The 21,890-nt window shown below is 43.1% G+C and overlaps 1 protein-coding gene across 9 annotated transcripts in view; it reads right to left on the bottom strand.

The window, feature by feature from the left end:
- Nucleotides 1–4,474: 4,474 nt before the first annotated feature.
- Nucleotides 4,475–21,890, bottom strand: part of LOC134225023 (sorting nexin-13-like) — a 37,672-nt gene continuing 20,256 nt past the window's right edge. For all 9 annotated transcript variants that reach the window (XM_062704757.1, XM_062704761.1, XM_062704759.1 and 6 more), the window contains 3 exons: nucleotides 13,420–14,475; nucleotides 12,995–13,350; nucleotides 4,475–5,182 (listed from right to left, as the gene is read on the bottom strand). In XM_062704757.1, the coding sequence (XP_062560741.1) occupies nucleotides 4,807–5,182; nucleotides 12,995–13,350; nucleotides 13,420–14,475 (1,788 nt within the window). In that variant the 3' untranslated portion in view covers nucleotides 4,475–4,806. The remainder of the gene's footprint in view (nucleotides 5,183–12,994; nucleotides 13,351–13,419; nucleotides 14,476–21,890) is intronic.

A 21,890-nucleotide genomic window follows, 5' to 3' on the forward strand; every position in this document is an offset into this window, starting at 1 on the left:
CGGAAATTATACCGAAAATAAAATCAACAATGGAATTTTTGGAGGAGCTCTTAGATTAATTCCCAAAGATATCCAGAAAGAAATCCGGTGGAAACTTCAAGATTTCCACTGGACATCCTGCAGGAGTTCCTTCAAAAATTCTCCGGGAATTCTTCCAGAAGTTCAACTTGCAGATCCTCCAAGAATGCCTCCAGGATTTCCTCCAAGAATTATTCTGGTAGTTCTATCGGCAGTTCCTACGGGGGCTCTCTGAAAATTCTTCCGGTAATTTCTCCAGAATTTCCTCCGGGAATTATACAGAAATCCCTCCAGAAGCTCCTCCGAGAATTTCTCTGGGAGCTCTTCAAGGAATTCTCCGGGATGTCCTCTGATGATGATGATGGTCCTGTTACATACCCCTACAAAGGTTTCAGCTAGATGAGATCTGTCTATAAGATGAATTCTCCAAGATTTTTTCCGAGAAGTATTCTGGTAGATTCACTGGCAGTTCCTCCGGAGGTTCATTTAAAAAATCTCCCGGGAGTTTCTTTAGAAATTCCTCCGGGTATTCCACCAGTAGCTCTTCCAGGAGATTATTCAGGCTTTTTTCAGGAAATCATTTAGGCTTTCTTCAGAAAATTAGCTGGAAATTCCTCCCGATGTTCTTCCGATAGTTTTTCTGGGAGTTCCTCCGAGAGGTCCTCTAGGAATTCTTCTAGGAGTTTCTCCTGAAATTCCTCCGGGAGTTCTTACGGGAGCTCCTCCGGCAGTTCCTACGTGAATTCCTCCGGGAGATCCACCAGCAGTTTTTATGAGCATTTCTCCGGGAGTTTCACCGGCAGTTCCAGTTCTTGGAGGAACTCTAGAATGCATTCCTGAAGGAAATGTCGCAGATTTTCCTGGAAGAATAGCCGAAGAAATGTCTAGAAGTAAAACTTGAAGGGAAGAAAAGAAATCTTCAAGAAACTTCCACAGGAATTTCCTAAAACAAAATTAGATGGGGGTTTCTAGATAAGGAGAAATTACAATGAATTATTGGCAGTGGCTGATTTTCTACCCGCCGCTGCCACATCCAGGCGCTATAGTATATGTGCAAAATAGCCAGCAAGAGTTAACCGCCAAAAATTTGTATGGCGAAAGACATCTAACGTGGGTTTTCTCAAAATAAGGAACTTTTCATGAAAAACTATTTGGTACCGGTTATGAAGGATGGTGTCCGCTACTACGCCTACCAAATATTTTTTCGATGAAGGTGCTTAATTTTGAGAAATCGAACCTTAGATGCCTTTCGCCATACTGATTTCAGAAAGTTAACTCCTAGTGTGCCGCTGTAAGCACGCTCAAAGCAGGCGATTCATTCCATGAGAAGGATTTTCAAACGATTTTCAGAGGAATTTGTGGATAATTTTCCGGAATTTAAAAGTTCCCAGGGGAGTTTCTAGAAGGATTTCTAGGAGAATTCTTGAGCTCGAAATGTTTCGAGTTGTTTTGAAATTTCATATAGTATGGATCCTGGATACCCTTATAAGTTTTTTGGGAATCTTTTGAATTTCAAAAACCTATTTCTGAATATGATTTGATCGTAAAGTGCACATGTTTAAGCGAATTCATTTCAGTACCCGTTCAATCTTTCCACCATTTAGGGGGGGCGACGGCGCCCCCTGCCACCCTCTGGCTACGCCCATGCATATCGGAGGCCACGATATTTATGTTAGTTTGCTAAGAATTTGAGCGTTAATTCTTAACTTTCAGGCAATAAAAAAAACATGTAACATCACGGTACGAAGTCGCTACTTCCAGTATGTTTTGTGGTTAGAACTTGTGGATCTGAAACTAAAATTACACTTCAGGTATGCAAACTGTTTAACAACAGGCTTTTTTCTTCAATAAATTATTCTCTACAACTTATTTATAAATTTTTAGATGATTGAATGGAATAAGGTTCCCTGCTGCCATCTTTGTGATAACTTTCTGGGCGTGAAAGGACGAGCGCTAGTCCTGTGATACTGACGGAAGCCAGCAGCAGAAAAATATTTTAATATGATTTCTGATGAAAAAAAAACGGAATAAATATGTAGGCTCTTGTGTAGACCTGAGATTGAATGTGCTTTTTATTTATCAATGTGAAGTGAAAATTCAATAACATTGTATTTCGGTACTATGAACTGCTGAAGCCGGTAATATTTTTTACAGATTCATCAGTATTGTTTTACCGACTGCTCAGCATTTCTTACAAATCTGCTCGGTATTTTTTGACACTTCGCTATCATGAATACTGAACTGACTTACTTACTTACTTATGGATCCTGTACACCTCCGGTGGTGCAAAGCGCCGACTTGAAAGATCTCCATCCTGAGCGATGCCCGGCTATCGCTTTAACCTGTTGCCAGGTTAGATTTCGGTCGACTTCTTTTATTTCTTTATTGAGGCTTCGCCGCCATGAGCCTCTGGGTCTGCCTCTGCTGCGATGTCCCGCAGGGTTCCAGTCTAATGCTTGCTTACAGATTTCGTTTCCGCCCCTACGTAGAGTGTGGCCGACCCAGCCCCACTTCCGATCCCGAATTTCTGTTGTTATCGGCCTCTGGTGACAACGACGATGGAGCTCGTTGTTTGAGATCCAGTTGTGAGGCCACCAGGCCCGAATTATATACCGCAGGCATCTGTTAATGAACACCTGCAGCCGTTGAGTGTTCTCCACTGATACACACCATGTTTTGCTAGCGTATAACAGCACAGATTTCACGTTAGAGTTGAAAATTCGTATTTTGGTGCGTTCACTTATCTGCCTGTTTTTCCAGATATTTCTTAAACTCGCAAAGGCAGCCCTTGCTTTCTTGATCCGTGCGCCTATGTCGATCTTGGTACCGCCGTCTGACGCCATTTGGCTACCAAGATATTGGAAGCTTTCAACATTCTCCACTGGTTGCCCGGCTACTGTGAAACTGGAAGGAGTCACCGTGTTTACATCCAACGATTTGGTTTTGTTGACGTTGATGACTAAACCTGCCGAGGAGGAGCGATCGGCAAGGTCGTTGAGCTTACTCTGCATATCAGAGCGCCGTTGCGCGAGGAGTGCAACGTCATCCGCCAATTCGAAGTCGTTTAGGTGCTCCATGGTTATAGGCTGCCATAACAGCCCGCGGTTTGGTTCACGGTCAATCGCATCTACCAGAATCTCATCGATTACGATGAGGAACAGTAACGGTGATAGAATACATCCTTGCCTCACACCAGCTACGACCCGGATAGGGTCGGACAGGACCCCATTGTGCAGCACTCTACACGAAAAGGCCTCGTACTGTGCTTCGATGAGGCCGATGATTTTCTCAGGAACCCCCTTGCGTCTGAGGGCGCCCCACATATTCTCGTGATTGAGACGGTCGAAAGCTTTTTCGTAGTCAATGAATACCAAGTAAAGGGACTCTTGGAATTCGTTAACCTGCTCCAAAATGATGCGGAGCGTGACAATATGGTCCACACAGGATCTTCCGGCACGGAATCCGGCTTGCTGCCGCCGGAGAGTCGCATCGATCTTCTCCTGAATCCGGGCTAGGATAATTTTGCACAGAACTTTGAGAACGGTACACAGCAACATAATGCCTCGCCAGTTATCGCATACAGTCAGGTCACCCTTTTTGGGCACCTTCACTAAGATACCTTGCATCCAGTCGACCGGGAAAGTTGCGGTGTCCCAGATATTACGAAATAAACGATGCAGTAGTTGAGCGGATGTCATGGGGTCAGCTTTGAGCATCTCGGCTGATATGCGGTCGACCCCTGGGGCTTTATTCGATTTCATGCTTTGGATGGCTGTTTGAATCTCTAGCAGTGATGGAGCTTCGGTATTGACACGTGTTATACGTCGGATCCTAGGCAGATCATGCCGAGGTGGTGATGGCCTGGTTGGCACTTGAAAAAGTTGTTCGAAGTGCTCGAACCAGCGTTTCAGCTGGTCAGTTGGGTCGGTCAATAACTGATCATTCGCGTCTTTCACAGGCATCGTTGCATTCATCTTCGCCCCGCTTAAGCGTCGTGAGATATCGTAGAGGAGGCGAATGTCCCCGGTTGCGGCGGCTCTCTCTCCTTCGTCGGCCACGCTCGCCCACGCTCGCTTGTCCCGTCGACATGAGCGTTTTACTTCCTTCTCAAGAGCCGTGTATCGTTGACGGGCTAAGACTTTGGCTCCTCTGGTTTTCGATCGCTCTATCGCGGCTTTGGCTTCTCTTCGCTCCTCTATCTTCCTCCAGGTCTCATCGGTGATCCATTGTTTTCTCTGGGTGCGTAGTTCGCCCAGATTGTTCTCGCTGGTGGCGATGAAGGCATTCTTGATGATACTGAACTGAGAGCTCGGTAATTGAATTCGATTACCGAGGTGACTACCGAGAGCTCAGCTGTTGAGAAATCGATAATTCGCTTACCGAGCCCGGTGAATATAAATAAGTGTGTACATCAGCAAGGATTTTCGAATACGTATAGAAACAAAAAATCTTTGAATGGCTTACATTAATGATTTACTTAATAAGTCTTGTACTCGAAACATAAGTAAAATAAACATAATAAAAATTCTCTAACGAAAAAAAGTATCATATGGATGGAATAAAAAATACTTAATATCTATTAAAATATCAATCGACTAATTTTCGTGATTTATTTCTTAATGCTCTTGAGCATTCTTATCAACCGAACATAATAAAATAATAACAAATAACTACACTACTCGATAGGTTTTATAACCATAGACTTAGCACATGTGATGTTTGTTTTCAAATGTCAATATGGCGGAATGTTTGGATCTAGTTTCCCCAACAATGCACTCCTTCATTCAATCAATAATGTTTGGATGACTTCCTCGAACCGGACGCAGATCCTGACGGTGTCCCGACGCGTATCATACCTCCGTCATCCCCGTCGCTACTGGCCCTAAGAGAGTGCTTGGTCATGCTATCTGTTTGGAATACCACTTTCAGCACGTGATCCATCACGATAAGCAGAAGGCGCGTGTTCAGCTTTTTGTTCTGTAGCATCTGGAAAAAGTTCAGCAAGCCGGAATTGCACGTCACCGAGCCGACAACGTGCTTCAGGTCATCCGACAGTAACGCGAAGAGGGCTATCTTGGCCGCCAGTTTGGTTCTCAGTTTGGTGCTGTCCTCGCGGAGCGGTGGATTGGGGCTGAAACGATCGCCTTCGGGCCATACATTATTCCTGTGGAAAACGGAATATGAAATATCGAACGATTAGAGACAAAATGATTTTACAGCTATATGAAATAACAAGATACTAGTTTCAATATTGAAATTTGAGATCAATCCATCTTACATTGGTCATGCTTATTTAAAAAACACGTTACAGAGGACAAAATAGCATACTAGGGGATGTATTCCTTTATTTCCATCAACTCACATCTATATGCGTTCATTTGAATGCATTGCAGCAATTTCATGAGGTATTAGAGATAAGTTGAAACTTATTCTAATAACAATATTTTATATCCTTATGCAGATGTTTTGGTGAAATTATGTGTAATGAATATTTTTGAAGGTCATTTTCTATATATCGCGACGCGTATCCGTAAATTTTGATCATAACTTAACCAACTTAACTAAACTAAAAAAAATGGTATCGAACTAGTTTTCAGCAGCAGGAACAACCAACTTAAAACATTACTTGGAACCACAAAAGACCCCGTGGACGGCTTGGGAAAATCTGGAGTTTATAAAATATCATGCCCTCACTGTGACAAAATCTACATAGGACAGACAAAACGAATATTAGACACGAGGTTCAAAGAACATTTGGCAGAAGTCACAAAAGCAACCAAAGACACAGAAAAAGGTTTACATTATCTTTTCAAATCAAAAGTAGCAGAACATGTATTTATCGAAGATCACCATTTAACTAAACACAACGTATCAATTCTCAGACACATCCAAAATCCTTGGAAACTTGACGTAGCAGAAAGCTTAGAAATTTACAAACAAAAACAATTAAACTTACTAAACAAAGATCAAGGAAACGGATTCACCTGGCTCTTTAAATTACTACCCACAAGACGACGACGAACTGATCTAAGTGACATGCCCTAATTATACCCACATAATTAATACCTTTTGTACCTGTACTCCATATTTAAAGTTAGAAATCAATGTTTTTCTTCAGTCGATAACAAAACACTGATGAAGTTTTCAAGTAGAAAACGAAATACGTATCTGATGATCCATTAGTGATTATAGTGGAAGTAAATGGAAGTTTGAAATTTTTTAACCTTGCATATATCGTGATTTTATATTGAATCAATGAAAATTTACATATCAAAACATTATTCTCAAAGCATTTCTCAGAATTACGAAACGTTTTTTATTTCATTTTGCAAATCTCGCCAAATAACTTTCGACGCGGGATTGCGAGTTCTTCGATATTGCCTTCGCCTCACTTTTTCAAGACGGGAGATCGTCGTCAATAATAATGAAGTTGAATTTAATTTAACTTTTAGGAATTGCAATGCCTCTGGCTTCGACAATTAAATTTGTCAACGATACGAGAGCATTATCAATATCACTTTTAGTATCTAGAAGAATATCAACACCTCTCGATGTTTTATTTATATCCCAATCAGCTCTATGATAATTGAAAGTAGAACTGATTGGATTGTTAATGGCTTCTTGTGAGATTTCAAACGTCACAGGAAGGTGATCAGAGTCAAAGTCAGCATGAGTTACCAATTGGCCACACAGCTGACTTGAATCCGTTACAACTAAATCAATTGCAGAAGGATTTCGACTGGAAGAAAAACAAGTTGGTCTATTGGGATATTAAATAGTATAATATCCCGCAGAACAATCTTCAAATAAAATTTCACCATTGGAATTGCTTTGAGCATTATTCCATGAATGGTGTTTGGCATGGAAGTCACCAATTATGAAAAATGTGAATTTTTTGCGAGTTAGAATTTAAAGATCAGCTCCCAACAAATTCATTTGCTGCCCATTGCACTGGAAAGGCGTAGACAAGTAGACCAAAATTTGTTTCAACAGAAACTCCCAAGGTTTCAAAAACTTTGGTTTCGAACGAAGAAAATAATTTATGTTTGATACGTCTATTAATGAAAATGGCGACCCCACCGCAGGCGCTGTCAAAACGATCATTTCGGTAAATAAAATAATTTGGATCTCTTTTGATGAAGAGGCCAGGTTTTAAATATGTTTCAGTTATAATGGCAATGTGCACATTATGAACTTATAGGAAGTTGAATAATTCACCTTCTTTACCCTTTAAAGAGCGGACATTTCAATTTAAAATTTTCAAAGAATATTAGGATCCATTAAAACGAAGTCCAATAACAATTTTTTTATACCAACCTGAACAGCTTCAGTTTTGGTAGGGTAAATCATTACTTGGGCCTATGGACCCGGTTCCCGGCTCACTGCACAGAAAACTAATGATTTATACTGTTTGGAAGCCGTAGGTTTATGGTTGATAATTTTTAAAAAGTCTCCCATTTATTTTTCACAATACTCAACATTTTTCAATCACTTGTTTTACTCCTAATTGATCCAATTGTAGAAAATAAAAAAGTAGATTTCAAAATTTCGCTCTCCGATGCCACACCACTGAGCCGAAGTGATTTTTTCCACTTTTACAAAACGGTATAATCGAATAAACACCTACCTGAAAATCGTCACAATGTTCGATACGACCATTGCTAGAAGCTGTTAATCACCACACCATAATTCTAAACACACGCACTTCAATTATTCTTATCTGTTAGTTTCACTAGAACTTATTTAAACATATTAGAATACATTTTAAAATGAATTCTCAAACCGAACAAAAATTCACCTCGGCATAAGAACTTCTAGCCGCACCGTGCTGCCAAAAGGCCAGGATTATGAAAATGATCTTTCATCGTTAATAGGAAAATTGTCTAATACGTTGACGCTATCATGTTATTTATAATTCTCTCGATTTCAAAAGGTGAAAAAAATATTGTTTTTAAGTATTTGGAAGAAATTTGGATGAGTAAATATATCTTCTTAAGCAAATAAAAATGATTATGAATAGTACCATCTGGCATCTTGTTGTTGTGGAACGTGCATATTTTTGTTTACGTCGCATTTTCTACCGTCCCGTGAGAGAATGAGAGTAAAATGTTGAGAGATTGAGTGAAATTTTGCTTAGGCCAGGAAATGGATTTTTGTATGCCGGAATGGGAATCGCTATGACTGAAATGAGTGCTGTACCTCGTTAATTTAAATCAAATAAAAGCTTTTTTGAACGATATTTAGCACGAATAGCTATTTTTAAGCAAAAGTGAACCCCAATGCACTATTATACAGCCCACAAAATTCAGGAAAAGTTACTTCCTGCCATAAATATTAATTAAATAATGCAGTCGTACGCATGTTAGGCCGGGAATGGGGTAAGAAACCCTATTTGCTTTGAACATTGCATCAATCATGTGATGCAATTGTTCATTTAGAAAATCAAAGTCGAAATCAGACTGCCACCTGAGTCGTCAGAACGAACGTTATTTTCCGTTGAAGAATGGGTATGAAAATCATTCATCGTTGGTAAATTTTCAGAGATGAAATTTCGCCTGCCTGCAGCGATGCTTGCATAGGTAGGCAAGTTTGAAAAATTAGAATTCGACGAACTATTCGTTACCCGGTGAAAGGTAGGAGCAAAATTTGTTCTTTGATTGTGGTGGGTATGAATTGCTCGACCGGATTGCGGATTTTGAGCGTTTGAAATATGTTTACCCGGCAAATCTGGGATCTGATTGGAATTTCCCGTCATCAATTTTGCACGGGAATTCAAAACTGTTTTGCGTGAATGACATTGCCAGAAATTGGATTTATGATTGCCCTCACAATTGGCACATTTAAATTTATTGGAATCTTCTCTCACAGGACAGGCGTCCTTGGCGTGAGACGTTCCACCACAAATCATGCATTTAGCATCCATGTGGCAATGTTTAGTTCCGTGACCCCACTTTTGGCACTTACGGCACTGAGTGGGGTTTTGGAAACACAATACAGGCCTTTTCCATATTTTTCATATTATTTAGTTCACTTTTGTTAAAGTGCAATCTGAAATGAAAACTTGATCCCCTCGAGGTTACTCAAAATCCCATTCCTAAAGCCAGAAAACTCGGCAACAGATACCACAATTGGCGGAATCCTTTGCTTTTTCGCATGGGTCGATTCGCCTGGGCTAGAGGTAGATTCGATTTGGCCAATTTCGTCATGAATCAAATTGAATTGATTGCTCAGTTCGATAGGAGAAGAACTATTTTGAATGTTAGAGTTAGAAGGAATATCTGAAGTCTCCAGCTTCCTTCTATTTTTTTCGCGCTTTGGCAAGACGGTCTTGAAACCTTGTTTCTTAGAAGGAAGTGGAGAATTCAGAGACTCCCTCTTCCTCTTGTTTTTATTAATGCTCATTGCGGGGCGTGGAGACGTGTCCTTCTAAGAAGTTTTTTTTCCAGAACGGTGTCCCTGCAGGATTACCCCCGCTTGTCGGAATTTTACTTCCGCAAACGGGTCCAACGTAAAACGAAGGCACGGGTCCAAGCAAATATCGTAACGGGATCAGTAGGTACAAATAGCGCCGAGAAGCACTGTTGAAATTAAAATAGCTTCGGGTAGTATTAAAAACTTCCTTCCGCAAAGAGAGAAAAGAGCCGCACATTATTTGCTTTACATGACTTCGGTAAAACCAGTATAAAACCAAAATGTTACTAGGGTGGATTCATCAGTATTCAGTACTCGCTAAGCTGCGGAGGACGACGGAGGTCTTTCGTAGCTTAGTAAAGAAAGCACCTGTCTAGCATACTGGGGTCGCCCCCACGATGTAAAAAAATGGATTATTATCGAAGTTTCATGTACCTCTGATTTTTTTTACAGAAAGTTGAGCAAGGCCACTAGAAATGAGGTACGGGGTGTTTAAACATATTTCATCGGCGATTTTTTGAAAAAAGTGATTTTTATTGTTTTCTTCCTCAATATACCGTCTAAAAAGTCAGGTAATTCAGCAATGGATAAATTATTGTAATTAGCCCTCAGAATTAAAAATATACATTTTTCTTGCCTCTTTTGAATAGAAAACTTATCGTGGATCGGATCTAAAATTTTGAAAAATATGTTTTTTTTTCTTTAAATTAAGCGTTTTTAAAGTATGTTTTTGGATATTTGTTTTATTTTTACTTTATTGACAATTTTTTTTAGCAAATATCATCTATTTCCAGCCTTGGTTATCTGTTGTATTCACATTTTTTTCTTCCGACATTCGCACTTTATGGCCAGCCCTTTGTTAGTTTGCCATATTTTAAAGAATTCATAATTTTTCCTCTAGATACAGTGTCTGTGGCACACGCCATGTACAAGACCCACACTGAATATTATTTGCAGCACATTTTACTTGAAACCCATAAATCTTCCTGGCCTTCTTCTAACAGTGTTCACGCTTCATGTCCGAAATAGGCTATATGATGAACTAGGGCTTTATACAGAGCGAAATTCATTTCCGACTGCATGTTACCGAAGTTGAGCTGCTGCTACAAGCCCAACTGTCCCATATTTGAGTGATTCCATTTCTGTGTGGGTCATTCATACAGTGGGAAGTAAAGCAATGTCCATTTAGAATCCGGAATAATTTATTGTATTGCAGCGGCACGGAAAGTGACCGCTGCAAGAATTTTTTTACAGCGGTTTGTCTACCTAGGCGCCCGCTTGCTGTGGTATAAATTTCACGAAGTTTCGTGCAGCGTGTCAAAAATTATTCCAGATGGAAGCCGAAAGGAGAGAAAAAAGTCTGCACACCCACGTTGATAATCCTGCTCATCGATGATGGAACCTACGTCAAAGCAACTTCAGCCAGCTTCCTAGCCAAAAATTCTACATGGTGACGGCACGAGGAGTATTTCCTGCGAAGTTTAATTTTGATTTTTGGACAAACTTGCAAAAAAAACGGATGATTTTGCCAAGGGATATGCAACTGTGGGGCAAAGACCTAAGTGTTTGTAACGAATAAGACGATGGACTCGAAGCTGTACAAGGAGGAATGTCTCATAAACCGCGGTCGACCTTCCATAAAGCCCATAAAGGTCCCGTGAAGTTTTGGCCAGATTTGACGAGTTGCCACTACAGCTGGGAAGTCATCCAGTGGTACCGCGATAATAACGAAGATTTCATCAATAAAAACATAAATCCACGCAACTGCTCACAGCTCCGGCCCATCGAGACATTTTGGGCAGTAATGAAGCGGAAGCTTAAGAAAAGTGGAAAAAGTGGAAAAACAGCTCGGGTCGCGACTCAGATGACCAAAATGTGGAACAAATGTGCCAAGGAAGTTGACTCCGGAGGTGTGCAACTTTTGATGAGAGGAATAAAGAAGAAGGTGCAAATTTTCACTAGAAACAAGAAGAAATTATTTGTATCAATAATTTTTCCTTAAAGTACAGTGAATTACCCTTGTTTTGATGTATTAACCTTCTTTGTACGTCAATCCGTTACCGAGATACAGATGATTTTATTATTCCGGATTCTAAATGGACATAGCTTTAAGTTGGTTACGACAATCGTAAAAGACCGTATTTGCAACAGCAATCCAAAGTATTCAAAGGAAACAATTTCTCCAAAACCTCCAACCACATTTATAACAATTACTATAACAATTTGTAGAGTGAATTACCATCTCAATCTTCAGTAAGACAAAAGTTTCCACCATTTCGTCTGCAAAACCCAAGAGCATATGCGTAAGTACTGCCGAGATGAAGTACATGGTTGCGTCAGAGATAAGCTAAGTGTTGCTTGTGCTGATATAGTGCTTGAAATGGTCGTGTTTGAAGGTGTAGAAAAAATACCTTTGAAATGTTTGCAAATACTGACAAAGACGTGTACTGTGAAATATTTCTATTGCGAATAGAGTTACCTCCGGCATACATAAAAAATTTAGGCCTAAGCTAGGTCTTGTATAATACAGACGGAAAAGAAATATGCTCTTCATAATACCCTACCGGTAAGCAATTACGGACATGAAATGTAAAGAATCAGACTAGTAAGATTTCATACTTTCCGAGCGGAAGATGTGTACAATACATAGTGAGGGGCCAGTAAATGACGAGTGACGCTTACGCATGAATTACAAGGAATATCATGTGTTCAAAAGAGAAAATATTATGAATCTTTTAAAATACGGTGCACTTCAGTGCAAATGTCAAAATTTAGAATTGCAAAAACAATATTCAAGTGAATATTTATCAGACAACACTATTGATGCCGGAGATAGAAGATTATCAAAAACGCAAAAATTAAAAACAAAAGAAATACTTGAAAAAACGCCTTAACCAATAAAAAACAATATTATTACAAATTTTAGACTCGTTTTAAGATAGGTTCTCTATACAAAAAGGCTACAAATATGTATATTTTTTATTCTGCTGGCTAATCACAATAATTTATCCATTGCTGAGTTATCAATTGACTTTTTGGACGGTATATAAAGGAAGAAAACAATAAAAATCCCTTTTTTCAAAAAATCGCCGATGAAATATTTTTAAACACCCCGTACCTCATTTCTAGTTGCCTTGCCTAACTTTCTGTGAAAAAAAATCAGAGGTACATGAAACTTCGAAAATAATCCATTTTTTTACACCGTGCCCCACCCCAGGAAGTGGTTTCCTCCTATACATTTTTCGATCTAAATCTTTCACATGTTGTGCATAGGCACAAATTTATTTCTTTAAATGGTATTTGGAAATATGTTATAAAGCCTGTCCACGTTAAATTTTGGACACCCATCACACGTTTTCAAACATTTATACAAACCGCTTTCATTACAGCTGAACCTTTTCGCTTCAAATGCAGCTTCCAGAGTGTTTTGGCTGTAATTCAACTGATGAAATGGCGACAAATCAATTGGACATTCAAATGTCCGGAATTTAACGTGGACAGGCCTTAGTTTATCTCATCTGCTGAGACATGAAGAGGCTTATAACCTTATTTGTAGTATACTTACAACACAGCCGACAACACGGATTCCACCTTGTCCATCGCTAAAAGAGAGCCACCTAGTTGTACAATTTTCTTGTTCGTTGCATGACTGACCCACGGAGCACCCAGCAATCGATTTATTAAGCCTCTTCTTAGCCACTGTGATTTGTTCTGCAGATCGAACACCTCGTCTAGAAGGTTCAGGGCCGATGTCAACGCCGGATATTCGGATTGTTTCATTTCCAACGTAGGGATGTCTTGGATGGCATAGAATGTTCGCTCCTTAGTGGATCCCTTACCCAATATCATCCGTGAAATACCACCAACCAAAGTATCCGGCATGTTACGAATTTTACTCATTCCAGATTTGAAGCTTTCAATCTAAAAATCAATCGATGTTTAGGTAACACGAAAAAATCACGAAATTCATTATACCCTAGAGATACTAACAGTTTTAACCACAGCTCCTCCGTGCATCTTCCGATCGTCCGTATCGGGCTCCAAAAAGTTTCGCACAGTTCCACGAAGCTCATCGCTTTGCTCCGCTTTGGCACAGATTTCCTCCAAGAACTGGTTCAAAATTTCCATCCGATGCTCTAAAACGGCACGCTGAGTATTTTGAAATGCTTTCTTGGCCGGAAAGGGCGCTTTCGCCAGTATTGGAAACCGTTTCACCAGGTACTTTTTCAGCTCCAGGAATTTGGAATATCGCCGATAGATGTGCCAACTCTTTTGCTGGTTGTCCTCGATTACCTGAACCTGGATCGCATACACAGCGTACTGCCCTTCGTTAAGAATTGCAGTGTTGATTATTCTGGCCGAAAGTTTTTGCTTAAATGTGAGTGATTCTTCGGATTTGCTGTCGATATGAATTTCAACTGGCGGATGTGGTATGCCAGGTCCATCTACGGTGTCAGCCCAAGCGATGGAGTCTGTATGGCCGGTGAGTTCGTTACCCGACTCATTACTTGACCCATCCGATGATCTAATTTGATCTACATTGAACTCGCTAATGGTTGAGAACATTCCAGTGCAATCGCTGTGTGAACGAGCATGTTTAATACTGACTACTGTCGGAAGCAGATTTGTTCTTGCATTTTGAATAGAGCTTGCTCTAATATCGTGCTCTTCTTTAATATCACTATGAAATAATCCGCTTGGTGGTCCTGTGTCGTCATCGTCCGTTTCCTCAAATCGGAAATCTCCAGAATTAGTGTCGCTCAGGCTATCCAGCTGGTTTGTAAGCCCCAAACTGTCTATCGATGTCAACTCGTGATCGTGGGTGTTGTTAAAATCCAGCTCTCGCAGTAGTTGTTTGTAAGCCGAACTTTGATAAAAGTTGTTCAGAAAAACCTCTTCGTTTTTCTGCTTCTCGTACACGTACTTACAAATAGAATCAAACCAGGTATTTTCCGGATGTAAGGTGGTTTCATCGATGCGTATTCTAAGGGCCTCAATCAAGCCGGGATCAATATTAAGATAATTTTGCGACTTTGGAACCAAATACTGTAACAAAAAAAAAACGATTGATGCTGATATGCAATAACCATCGTCAGGGGGATGCTTTCGTAGTCAGTACGTCCATCGGAAGTGAATTCCGTGGCTATGTAATAATTTGGCTGTCTATAAGTGCTAACTCGTTCACCCTATGAACTATTGTCACAGTAGAGTAGAGTGGGGCAAGAGTGCGCGTGGGGTAAGAGTACGTTTTCGATTTTTTGAAATTATAAAACAAGATAAACTAGCAGCACTGCATCAGTTTGGCAGGTATTCTAACCAACTATTGTCATGTGTAATTGTAAACGATTTGAAATGAACAACAAGGGAGATATGAAGAAAGATAATTTTTTGATCATTTTGCTCAAAATAATTGTGTTTCCGCAACTAGTATTCCATTACCATATATACGTTCAATCAGGTGAACATTATACCATTTCGATAACCTATTGTATAAAGTACTTTATGGCACAGAACATCGATTGGGTTGGTTTTCCAAGAGGTTAAAACCATTAACTGTATAAGTTTTGGGGCTGTGGGGTAAAATTACGCAGGAACGTGTGGAACAAGAGTACGCGTATTAATCTTCAAGTTCTGATGTCAAACCCGTATCTACGACCGAAATAAGACTACTTCCGAAGCGTATCTACAACAATATAAAAGGGATAGAAATCGAAAATTATTAATTCAGTTATCTTTCTAAGAATAAGCTGAAGTCATTTGGTGTTAGAAGCGACTTAACGAAAAAAATGAACTAAAGCCTGTCCACGTTAAATCTCGGACACCCATCATCTAATGCAAATTTTCAAAAAAATCACAAACCACTGACACGATCAATTTTTATAACAGATGAATCTCTACACTTCATGTGATGCTTTCAGCATATTTTAGCTCTCGTCCAAATTGATTAAATGGCAATACATAACATGGACATTGTCAAAGTGTCCGAAATTTAACGTGGACAGGCTTTATTCTAATATCACAGACTACAGGTTCAGAGCCTCCAGCAAAGGGTTTGCTGAGGAGGTACATCCCATCCAAAAGTTTGGAAGTACACGGTGGAACCATTCTTTCATTTCTTCGATTTTCGCGATCCTGTGGACGTCTTCAATAGGGTGAAAAGGGTCCAAATTGAGCATCATCTTTAGAGTTCGATTCTGCTTCACCTGGAGTTTCCTCTTGTGACTCTCAGCGCAGTCATACCAGGCTGGAAATCCATAAGTTATTGCTGGCTTGAATACCGTCTTGAAGATGAGCAGTTTCGAGTTGTCGTCTAGATGTGAGCGCCTGTTGACCAGCGGGTACAGTAGTCTGGTAAATTTGTCGCATTTACTCAGGGTCTTCTTGATGTGGGTGGCGAACGTGAGTTTGCGATTTAAAGTAAGCCCTAGATATCTTTCGTCGTCCGACCACGGGATTTGACGTCCGCATACGGCAATTTCACACTGAGGAAGCTTTTGCGGAGTGCGTTTGCGAGTGAAAAAGTTTGCCTGTGATTTATCCGCATTGGTTTTAATCTTCCACCTATTTTGGTAGTTTTCGATCGCGTTTTGAGCTGATTGGAGTTTGGTGGTTACAACGATCGGGTCGGAATCCGATGCAATGTATCCCGTGTCGTCAGCAAAGAGGAAGTACTTCACATCGTCAAGCATCACCAGGTCTGCAGTGAAGATGTTGTACAGCGTGGGACTCAGGACAGCCCCTTGTGTTACACCAAAAGGTACATTGCGCCGGCTTGATGAATGCCCATTCACAGATACGTGATAACTGCGGTTTAGGAAAGAACAGATTATTTCTAGGTCGTAAAGTGGGAAGTTCCCACGTTTCATTTTGTGTAGAATTCCTTCCTGCCACACAGAATCGTACGCTTTTTCGACGTCCAAAATAACCATGCTTGAAGACCTTTTTTTTTTTTTTTTTTTTTTTTTTTTCTTGAGCAAGGGTAAACGGAAATCTGCAACCAGACACCTGAGGAGGTACTCAGGTAGTGTGGGGATGGGTATGTCATGTAACTCTTACCCGACCCACTAAAACCAAAACCCTTTCGCCAGTCCATACCCCCGGCCCGCAATTAAGCAATACATCAGGGGGGGACTATTGAGAACGCTCACGCCTATGCTAACGCACTTGACGTCAATACACACAACATCGACTTCAAGGGTGGGTACCTCACCACCCGTCGATCGCAAGCTATGATAGTAACCTAACGGTCCGTATCATAATCTCACGTTGGAGACGAGCACCCCGACAACAACCACCACGCGTGAACCGCAATGACCTCTATATCTACATACTGAGGTCCCCGCAGCCCACCCGCGACATGTTGGTTGTCGGGGTGAGCAAGGTGTTCACTGCATCACAGGTGCCCTTACTGCACTCGTTGGTTTTGTTCAAGACGCCACCACCGCTGCAGTTTCGACATGATCTGTTGAGATGCTGTGTTCACCGCATTCCATATAGCTTCTTCCCGGCACATCCTCTCGACGAGGTTGTCCGGGGTTGTATTCATACCACTAATAAGCAGCATGGTATTGCGTTCTACCTCGAATCGCGGGCATGCGAACATCACATGCTCTGCCGATTCTACCTCACCTACACATTCAGGACACTCCGCAGAATCTGCGAAGCCAAACCTGTGTAGGAATTTCTTAAAGCAGCCATGTTCAGACAACACCTGTGTTAGGTGGAAGTTGACTTGACCATGCTTCCTATCAACCCAGTTGGACACATCTGGAATCAGTCTGTGGGTCCAACGACCTTTGACTGCGGTGTCCCATGCTCTTTGCCATTTGAGCAACGAAGCTGCTCTCTTGACACGTCGCACTTGCACCGAGTCCCTTTCGTTGTAGCACTCCACATCCTCCTCTAGGAGTGTGTCTATCGGCATCATTCCAGCTATAACGCACACCGCCTCATATGATATGGTGCGATATGCGCTCGCGACACGTAAGCACATCAGCCGGTGTACTCTGATCAATTTCTTTACATTGTACTCGGCTTTTAGTGCTACGGCCCATGCCGGCACGCCATAACGGATGATAGACAATGCTACGCCAGCTATCAGCCTACGCACTTGACTATGCACCGCCGATCTGTTGGACATCATTCGTGATAAAGATTTTATCGCCAATGAAGCCCGCTGACATGCATAATCGACGTGGCTCGTAAAATTGAGCTTATCATCGATCATCACGCCCAGATGCTTGAGAGACCTCACGGAGTTAACTGTGCAGGTCCCTACTCTTATCCTAGCCTGTTGCAACCCATGACGGTTATGCACTACCACGACTTCCGTCTTTTGGTGTGCAAGGGATAACCGTCTCGAGTTGAGCCATTCCTCCACTCTGCCAATCGCGTATGAAGCCTTCAGTTCGACTTCGTCGAGAGTGTCACCTGCTACTTCTAGCATTACGTCATCCGCGAAGCCTTCTATCTTTACTCCGGCCGGGAGACTTAAGCGCAATACTCCGTCGTACATAATATTCCACAGAACCGGTCCGAGGATCGATCCCTGTGGAACACCCGCGGACACTACGATCGACTTTTGACCAGCATCAGTGTCGTATAACAACACCCTATTCTGAAAATAGCTTTTCAGTATCCTGCACAGGTAATCCGGAACTCTCAATCGGTGCAGGGAGTCAGCAATTGCTGCCCAGCTAGCATTGTTAAACGCGTTTTTTACATCAAGTGTAATCAACGCGCAGTACCTAATACCTCTTCTGTTTAAACCTCTCGCTATCTTTGACGTATCCGTTACCGCTCGAATTGCTTCGATGGTAGAACGGCCCTTACGGAAGCCATACTGGTTGCTAGATAAGCCACCAGCACACTCTGTATAGGCCGACAATCTATTCAGAATGACCCTCTCTAGCAGCTTTCCAGCTGTGTCGAGTAGGCAAATTGGTCTGTATGCCGAAGGATCCCCGGCTGTTTGCCAGGCTTCGGTAATAGCACCAATTTCTGCCGTTTCCATCGATCTGGGAAGTTTCCTTCGTCCATGCATCTCTGGAGGCAGCTCCTGAACATATCTGGATTGGCAAGAATGGCGTGTTTAAGGGCCAGGTTTGGAATACCATCCGGGCCTGGCGCCTTATTGAGCTTAAGTTTTCTTGCTGCTACGATAAGCTCTTCGTTAGTCACTAGCGGTACCACGTCAACTGACTCGTAGGGAGTAGCGGGCCAGTTCGATGATTCATGCCTCGAAACAACCCGTCTACTATTTTGGCCAACATCCCCGGAGATTTCTCAGGTGGCGTGCTATTGGTCCTAGCCATCACCATCCTGTATGCATCTCCCCATGGATTGTCGTTTGCCATCCTGCACAGCCGCTCGAAGCAGGCTCTCTTACTACATTTGATCTCGTAGTTCAGAGCTCTGCTCGCTGTCTGGAACACCCTGCGTCTCTCGACCTTATCAGCGTCTGTTCTGGCACGTCGCAGCCTTCTCTTTGCTCGAAGACAGGTTCTACGAAGGTCTGCAATTGTGTCAGTCCACCAGTACACAGGTTGCCGGTTTCCGGGAGGTTTGGTCCTCCTAGGCATCGTCACATCGCATGCACGGGTTAGTACATCGATTAACTCGTCGCCACTTAATCCCGTTGTTCGCGTCTCCCATCGTAGTGATTCCTCCAAGAGTTCTGGGTTGAACTGCGAGGTGCGCCATCCTAGATCGGCTTTGCCGATCCGCCTTGTGGCTACGGGGTATACCGGATCATAAAACGAATTTCCTGATGATCGCTGGAGGTATGCCCCTCATGAACCTCCCATTCTGGCTCCACCGTCCATCCCGCGCTGCAGAAGGTCACATCGATGCATGAATCACCGTTCGGTCCCCTGAACGTTGGCACTTGGCCTTCATTCAGCAGGACTACGTTTAGTACCGCTAGCGACTCTAGCAGGGTATGACCTCTGGCGTTTGTGGACCGGGATCCCCAGTCCACTGCCCACGCATTGAAGTCGCCTGCTACAACTAACGGTTTTAAGCCAGTTAGTCTTGCTGCAAGAATATCTACTACCCTAGTAAACTGCACTATACTCCACCTGGGAGGACAGTAGCAGCTACAAAAGTAAACACCGTTTACCTTTGCTATAACGAAACCCTCATCGTCAGGTGATGATATTATCTCCTGAATGGGATATCGCCCGCAAGTCCAGATGGCCACCATCTGGGACTTATCCGCAATCCAACTACCGTTGCCGGCAGGGATGCGATAAGGATCGGACAGCAAGGCTACATCAGCTTTACACTCAGTAACCGACTGTTGTAGCAGCAATTGAGCCGCCTCGCAGTGGTTCAGGTTAAGCTGTGTTACCTGCGTGTCTGGGTCCTTCTAGAGGCCGGACAAGCCTGGACACCGGTGAGGTGTCTGTTGTCTGTATCCGGTTGACAGATCAGACACCTTGGTGCAGCCTGACAGGTGCGAGCTTGGTGGCCTTCAGCTCCACACCTACGGCATAGCTTACTGCGATCAGGTCCTTTACAGTCATAAGACTTATGACCGTTGCCAAGACACCTGAAACAGGTCTGAAGTGGTTGGCTTATACTTAGCGGACATACCGACCAACCCACTTTCAGTTTAGCCTTATCCATTACCTTTTTGGCCTCAGCCTGAGGTACTTGGAATGAGGCAACCTGCATTCCCACGGAGCTTTTGCGTAACCGAACCGTAGATTCCTGGATCTCGACATTGCACTGATCTCTCAGTGCGTCGACCAGGTCTCGAGCCTCGGTTACTTCATCCAGGCCCTTGCACTGGATGTTCGAAACTGGACATAGGGCTCTTACTTGAACCCCATCGCCCAGGACTTCCTCTGTCAACTTTTTGTACTCAGAACTCTTCTGAGCAGCATCCCGCTTCAAGACGAGAATCATCTCGCCTCTCCGCGTCCTTCGGATGCAGTTGACATCCTCTCCTAGGCCAGCGAGTTTGTCATTAACTCTCATGGCCTTCAAGACTTCGGCGTAGCTCTTATCGTCAGTACTGACGATAATCGCCTCACCTCTATCTTTACGCTTACCACTGACATTGGAAGGTTCACCCGTCGTCTTCTGGGCTCTACCCTTCTTAACAGTGGCGCGTATCGCTCCGCCTGCCGCTTTCTCTGCGGTCTGCTGTCGTTGTCGTCTCGCCTTCTTGGGGTTCACGACTTCCCTCCAGGGTAGGTCTTCCTCCCGGCGAGCTTCAGTGGTCCTCACTGGTGGAGGCACTGGGTTCAACGGCTTGGGATGGCCATCCTTCTGCTCGACCTTCTTCCTTTTCGCTGACTTCGGGGCTGCGGAATTCTCGACAGCTGTTTTCAGGTTCGCCTCCTGCGTAACCTTACTCAGCTTCGGAGTCGCTCCCGTTACAGCCATCCTTTTGCGGAGTTCCTCGACCTGGCTCTCCGCCAGTCGTTTGCTCTCGGACAAGAGACGAATTTTCAATTCCGCCTCCTCTTTGTCCTTATCCGCCTGCTTCCGCTCCTTGACGAGTTTGCGGAGCTCATTCTCTGCACTCTTACTGGCCTCTAGTAGGGACCTCCACTCCGTTTTGGCCTCAACTACTAGGGCACAGAGTGCCTGTACAGCAAGTTTCAAGTCCTTGCTGTAGTTAACCCGGTTGTCTAGGAAGGACATAATCACGTCGGATACTTCCGTGACTACTTCCATCGTGTGACCACCGCGTTCTTCGTGGTTCGCCATCACAGATTTGATGACGCGGGTCAGGGTAGGGCCGTCCATCTTTACTTCAACCGGCACCTCCTCAGACCCTCCACGGGCTTCACCATCGCCTTCCCCCGGCGATCTTTGGGGCGACCTTTCCAGGCCGCTGCGTCTGGTGAAAGGGTTCTCCTTACCACCATTCGCTTCACCTCCTTCCTTCGTCGTTTTTTGTTTAATGGGATTACTCATGTCTGATGGGTCCCCCTTGCGGCTGCTGTCGAATCCTGCTGGTGTAGTCGCCTTCACGATCCCATGGTTATCTATACATACCTTGCGGCATGCAGGGAGGCCATGCGAGGGTTGACACTTTCGTGTTCAGAGCCAGATCAGCGCTAGTCAGGGAAAGCATCTGAGCCTACTCCCACTCAGCTGCCAGCTGAGCGACAGAATTGTACCGCGTGCTGCAAGGCCCGCCACGGTTTTAGGGGACGGAAGACAGCCTGGCCATTAGCCCATTCGCCGTTTCAGGTCGGTGTCACCCGGCCTTACTAAGAGAATAGAATAACCAGACTACCAGCCCTCGCGTTCACAATATCTCAATATCCAAAACAAGACCAATAACATACAACCAGTATACCATAATCAGGATCTTACTGGAATCAATCCTGATGTGCCAATGGCACTCCCTGGGCTTGTGCTTTTGAAGCGGCACACAGTCGCTTTGATAGAGTCTGCTTACGGGCACTTGTGGTTTTTTGGGAGGGATTTTAACAGAGCCC

This window comes from Armigeres subalbatus, chromosome 3 (genome assembly GCF_024139115.2).
Source record: "Armigeres subalbatus isolate Guangzhou_Male chromosome 3, GZ_Asu_2, whole genome shotgun sequence".
In the NCBI taxonomy this organism is placed as follows: Eukaryota; Metazoa; Arthropoda; class Insecta; order Diptera; family Culicidae; genus Armigeres; species Armigeres subalbatus.